The sequence below is a fragment of the Lycium ferocissimum genome, chromosome 3 (assembly GCF_029784015.1).
Source record: "Lycium ferocissimum isolate CSIRO_LF1 chromosome 3, AGI_CSIRO_Lferr_CH_V1, whole genome shotgun sequence".
In the NCBI taxonomy this organism is placed as follows: Eukaryota; Viridiplantae; Streptophyta; class Magnoliopsida; order Solanales; family Solanaceae; genus Lycium; species Lycium ferocissimum.
In genome coordinates, this window is record NC_081344.1 from 1745776 (window position 1) to 1751868 (window position 6093).

The window sequence follows — 6093 nt, forward strand, 5'->3', positions numbered from 1 at the left end:
AATTATGTATAATAAGTGTTTTTTCCAGCTAATTTTTATTGCATCTGCTGGGTAAAGGGTAAAAGTTTTTCTTAAAAAAATTATATTCTTACTGACTTCGGTAGAATGAAATAACGTATAATATGCAACCGTTTTTGGCGTTACCAAGGGTGTTTAAATTTTAAAATCTAATGGGTGTTTAAATTTTAAAATCTAACAGTGGTGCTTTTAAATATTTTATATGACTCCATGAGTTATAATTAAACAATCACCCTCTATATTAAAAAAAAAGAAAAGATTATTTCTGAAAAAGGAGTTGCCATTTTTGTAGATAGACAGGCATAATTATAACTGTCAAACAATTGAAGAATCCACTTGGTCATGCCGCAAGTTATGATTTATTAATTTGTCAACTGAATTTATGAATCAATGAAATGAGGCAATCCTTAGATAAGGTCAATATGCAATAATCAACAAAGAGTTTCATATATGAACTACTGGTTCTCTCTTCACAAGTTGATCACAAACAGTTGGAGCTAGGTGCGCAAAGAGAGTTATCCGAATTTCATCGAACAATTACATTATACATACAAAATTAAAATAATTTTTTACATATATAATAGACGATGAGTTTCCTTGATTTATTCGTCTGTTTGCTTCTTCATATTTTATTTCCTTATGAAAATTATGGTTCTGTCACAAATCATGACAGCCATATGAATATGATTTGATTATATGAGTTTTGATATCATTACTGGTTCTTTTACAACGATAATCAAGTTCTTCAAAGTTCAATTTTAAAAATAAAGCTTAAGTTATGTACACGATCAGTGTAAAAATGTTTTTACACTATCAGATTATTCAAAGTGTACCTATGTATAGAAAGCCTCCCATAAGTGAGATTGTAATATATAGGTTAAGTTACTTGTTACAATAAACAAACCTGATGTGATAGCATAAGTTTTGTTTACACAAAGCGTGTATATATCTTAATCTAAAAAGAAATCCAGTAAAGTACGACTTTTTCCTCTTAGAGGGAATGAAAAAATAGTATTTAAAGGGGCCATAACTTGTCTCATTTCATCACACAAACATTAATTTTCATAATGGCTCTTCCTTTAGCACTGTCCATATCTATATTTCTCATATTCTTATGTTACAAACTCTACCACCTGCTCACGGCCAAGCTGCCGCCAGGGCCATGGCCATGGCCGGTCATCGGAAACCTCTTCGACATAGCGCCGGTGAGGTTTCGGTTCTTTGCTGAATGGGCCCAAATTTATGGGCCCATCTTTTCCTTTTACGTCGGGTCACAGCTAAATGTGGTGGTGAATAATGCGGAACTTGCAAAAGAAGTTCTTAAAGATAATGACCAAAATTTGGCCAACAGGTTTAGAACTAAGCCTCTTGAAAATGTAAGTAAAAATGGGATGGATTTGATTTGGGCTGATTATGGGCCTCATTATGTGAAAGTAAGAAAGCTTTGTAATCTTGAACTTTTTACTCCAAAAAGACTTGAAGCGCTTAGACCCATTAGAGAAGATGAAGTTACTGCCATGGTTGAGAACATTTTCAGAGACTCTAATAAGCCTTGTAAGTTTGCTTTTCACTTTTACTTTTTACTGTTTATGTTTTTGAGGGTAAATATTGCGGGCTTTCTCATTGATTACTTCCTGTTCAACGAATATTCTATTTGGACATTGCTATTTAATTTGTACCCACTATTAAATCCTTTTGTACGTCTGTATTTCTGAACAACTTCACATTTGCGACGACAAAAGACAATTTCAGACATTTTTGTCTGAAATTGCATATGAATATATGAAGTTCACACTTTCTACCTGAACTAGTGGTATGGTTTAACTTCAAATAAAGATGTATGAAGTTTTAGCAAAAATAATTGAATTACTCCCTCCATTCTCTTTTACTAGTCCACTTTTAACTATGCACACTCCTTAAGAAATAACAAAAGAAGTGCATAATTTACTAATGTACTCATATTAATTGATGCATAGGTTTATTGTATTTGAAAAATGATTTGAAGTGAGTGTTTAATACTATGGGTAAAACGAGAAAAAAAAAATTGTCTTGCCTTGATAAGCTAAAAGTGACAAGTAAAAGTGAAAATTTATTTTTAGAATATTGGACAAGTAAAAATGAACAGAAAAAGTATATTCAATCATATTTTGTTGAAGTTCAAGCAAAAATGCACGAGTTTCAACCACATATGCTCGAAATTCAGACAAAAATGACAAAACTTCAGTTATATATGTCTGAATTTCAGATATATTAAAGTTCAGACCCCGCATATTTAAAGTTGTTCAGGGGTGAAAAGATTTGTTAATTTTTATATGACTTAAAAGGCAGTTTCCAAATTTGGTATTTCGTGTACTTCGGCCGTTTAACGATATGACTTAATGGGTTAAGAGTGAATACTCGACTGAGTCAACAGTGGCCAAAAAGATAGGATATGTGCATCAATCACAATCATTTCTTTAATCAAATACTGCTTCGAATGATATTCAAAATTAGCGTAATTAAGGTCCTTTAACTGTATAAGCACTACAATTCCTCAGGAAAGTCTTTTCTTTGTTCCAGTCGATAGGAGATAAACTTGGACCCCATAGCACACGCTTTTTTTAATTAAAAAATAAATAAATTGGTAGCTAATCCCAATATGGAAGCAATACAATAATGAATATAATAGTCAAAGTATATTTAATTACTCGAAGAGATCACACTGCATTTGTTTATCATACCTTAGTTAATATTTTATGCTACTATGTTTAGAAAGTGGAAGTTCCAATCATATTAAAGTACATATATAAGCTTTCAGCACCAAAAAAAGGTACAAGTACATATATAACTTGACTGAACTTTTTTAAACGGAGATCTAACAAGATCACAAACTCGAATAGTATATACTTAAGGCCTACAGAATATTTTCACTACTAGTGCAATTAAGGGGGTTTATAGCAAATTATCATTCTATTTTCCAGTTTACCATATCAAACTTGTTATGCAAATTTACCCATTGTCGTAGGCTAATTTTACATAAATAGCCGGACGGATTCATTGTTTTCTTAGCCGGTATATGTAGATCATACATGATTATGCAAATATTTTACATGAATTATATATATTAAACATCCCCTAGCTATTTCTAGTTTAAGTGGTTTAATATATATATATAAGCATTCTTCTGGAATGTAGTCTAGAGTTTAAATCCTGAATTCGTCTCTGTATATATGTGCAGGCAATGTCAGTAAAATCTTGATGCTAAGGAGCTACTTGGGATCAGTCGCATTCAACAACATAACAAGACTAACATTTGGTAAGAGATTTATGAATTCACAAGGTGAAGTTGAAGAGCAAGGTGAAGAGCTCAAAGCCATTGTAACCAATGGGATTAAAATTGGAGGAAAGTTTAATTTGGGAGAATTTGTGCCATGGCTACGTTGGGCTTTTAAAGATGATAATAATGCTCTTGAGGCACAAGACAGGCGTTTGGATAAATTTACAAGAATTATAATGGAAGAACACACACTTGCTAGGAAGAAAACTGGGGAAACCAAACAGCACTTTGTTGATGCTTTGCTTACCCTTCAGAAGGAGTATGATCTTAGTGATGACACTGTTATTGGCCTTCTTTGGGTACGTATACTAATGATTTTTTATATATATTGGATTTTAATAGAGTTTAATTTTTACATACTGACAGTCTAAAAATTTATTTATGCTTTCAAAATGGCCTATAAAGATAACTATAAGTAACTGTCTAGAATAAGTGAAATTAGTAACCTCAATTACATATAAGGCAGATAACATGTTATGACGTGTTAAAATATTTTGACATAGTATAAATAGAATCTACACCGTAAGTTGAACAAAGTCCATATTAATAGATCAGCAAGGATCCAGTTAATCCCAGAAGCGGATAAAAAATTTGAACTTTATGGGTTCTAGTTCGTGATTCTATATACTCTTTTTTAATGTAGTGAATTTTTAAGACATATATGAAGTACGAGTCATAGCTATTGTGGTTATAGCTATTGTGGTTGATCCAATCTCAAACTTGACCCTCTACATCTGCTCCTATGTGATTTGAGCATCGACACAACACATCTTTTACTTATAAAAAATATATATGTGCATTTCACCTTCACTTTTTTTTTTCTATAAATAATTGACGAGAAAGTGAAGTGTTTTTGTTTTCGCATAGGTTTCAATTTTCTATATAACCATAAGATAAATAAATAATATCATTTCAAGTTGATCTTTGTATTACCATTACAAGATCAAATCATTAATTTATTGTCAATTATAATTTGTGTAGGATATGATAACAGCAGGGATGGACACAGTAGCCATTACTGTTGAATGGGCTATGGCAGAATTGGTAAAGAATCCAAGAGTTCAACAAAAGGTCCAAGAGGAGCTAGACCGGGTTATCGGGTCGGATCGGATTGTAAATGAAACAGATATCTCCAAACTCTCCTATCTACAATATGTAGTCAAAGAATCGCTAAGGTTGCACCCTCCAACTCCCCTAATGCTGCCTCACATGGCAGGTGAGTTCAGAGACAAATTTTGAATTTTAATTTGATGAGTTCAGGCTTAAGATTTTTTACTAGGATAACATTACATTGTTGAATTTATGGGTTCAAAATGTAATACTTTTTGAAATTGTAGTGTCAACTTAAGCAAATATCCCCTTTTTAGGTGCTCATTTAGATTTTGTCCCTATTTTAAAAATTATGCAAATATAGTCATTACAAAAATTAACTTTTTGAATAACATTATACTCAAATCTAATGTTTACTCATATATTTCACAACCTTACAGGTAAACCATTAGAAATTGTCGTCTAACTTTTGTTATACCTTACAAAATTTTAGATTGTAGTTTAACGTTTTCTAGTAAGATTTTCAGTTTGGTCAAAGAGATCTTTAGGTCGTGGTCTTAAAAATCTTTAAATTGCCAGAGAATTAAAATGAGGGTCATTTACTAAATAGTTGTCCCAAAAAGGGAATAACTAATTTTTTTTTTTTTTAAAAAAAAAAACTAGCTACATGTTGTGATTTTATATATATATATATATATATATATATATATAATTCGCGTTGAAATGCTGAGTTCAGTTAAACCCGTTTCTTACATGCTCTATCTGTCATTGCAGGTAACAATGCTAAAGTGGGTGGTTACAACATTCCAAAAGGTTCAATTGTACATGTTAATGTATGGGCCTTAGGTCGTGATCCTAGAATTTGGAAAGACCCTTTACAATTTTGGCCAGAAAGATTCATGAAAGAGGATGTTGACATGAAGGGGCATGACTATAGGTTATTACCATTCGGTTCTGGTAGACGTACATGTCCAGGGATGAACCTTGCAATTAATTTGGTCACGTCTATGTTAGCCCATTTGTTGCACCATTTTGTTTGGTCATTGCCTTCAGGTGTTGAGGTTGAAGATGTTGACATGATGGAGAGTCCTGGTACTGTCACTTACATGCAAACTCCATTACATGTTGTTCCTACTCCTCGGTTGCCTCTACACTTGTACACACATGTTAAATGAACATGTAACATCATTTATTTATTTTAAAATTTTACTATTACACACATATCGAATCAACAGGACGATTAGATCCAAAACTCACACAACCTTCAATTAATACCACTAGATTGTAAGTCTCAGTGGTAATATGTAACATCTTTTTTTTTTTGCATTGTTTTTTTTTTTGTTGTTGTTGTTTTCGGTTAATTAAGTGTGTGTTACTGTCAAGTCTTATGACGTTGTAACATCTTTCTGAAATAAAATGTATCCATTAATTTTTTTTAATTTTGAAGTACCTAGAGAAGTTTCAATATGTTCCCGATATAATTTATTATTTTGTATAATAATCTAATTGAACTTGAAAACATTTTTTCTTTTAACAATGTACATTAAGTTTAGCCTGTTCCAATGTTCCACATGGGCAAACTAACAAGAGAAATACAAAGAGCCGTTTACTTAATAGCTGACCTTGAAAAGTGAAAAGAGACGAAAATTTCTCAATGTAAACTCATCTCGAACTGGAACCAATATATATAAGTAAATAATAAAGATTAA

General features: G+C 31.8%; 1 protein-coding gene across 1 annotated transcript; it reads left to right on the forward strand.

Moving 5' to 3' along the window:
* The first annotated feature begins 1067 nt into the window (after window positions 1–1067).
* On the forward strand, window positions 1068–5823 carry LOC132049186 (cytochrome P450 98A3-like). The gene is made up of 4 exons (XM_059439887.1): window positions 1068–1572; window positions 3236–3633; window positions 4316–4550; window positions 5159–5823. Exons 1-4 carry the CDS (start codon window positions 1086–1088, stop codon window positions 5557–5559), a joined length of 1521 nt encoding a protein of 506 aa, XP_059295870.1. The 5' UTR covers window positions 1068–1085; the 3' UTR covers window positions 5560–5823.
* Window positions 5824–6093: the final 270 nt, after the last annotated feature.

Excerpts from the sequence above, each read along its gene's own strand:
- LOC132049186 (XM_059439887.1), top strand. The coding sequence starts at position 1,086 with ATGGCTCTTCCTTTAGCACTGTCCATATCTATATTTCTCATATTCTTA. Across the intron at positions 3,634-4,315 it reads CTGTTATTGGCCTTCTTTGG|GATATGATAACAGCAGGGAT; the intron begins GTACGTATACTA and ends TAATTTGTGTAG. Across the intron at positions 4,551-5,158 it reads AATGCTGCCTCACATGGCAG|GTAACAATGCTAAAGTGGGT; the intron begins GTGAGTTCAGAG and ends CTGTCATTGCAG.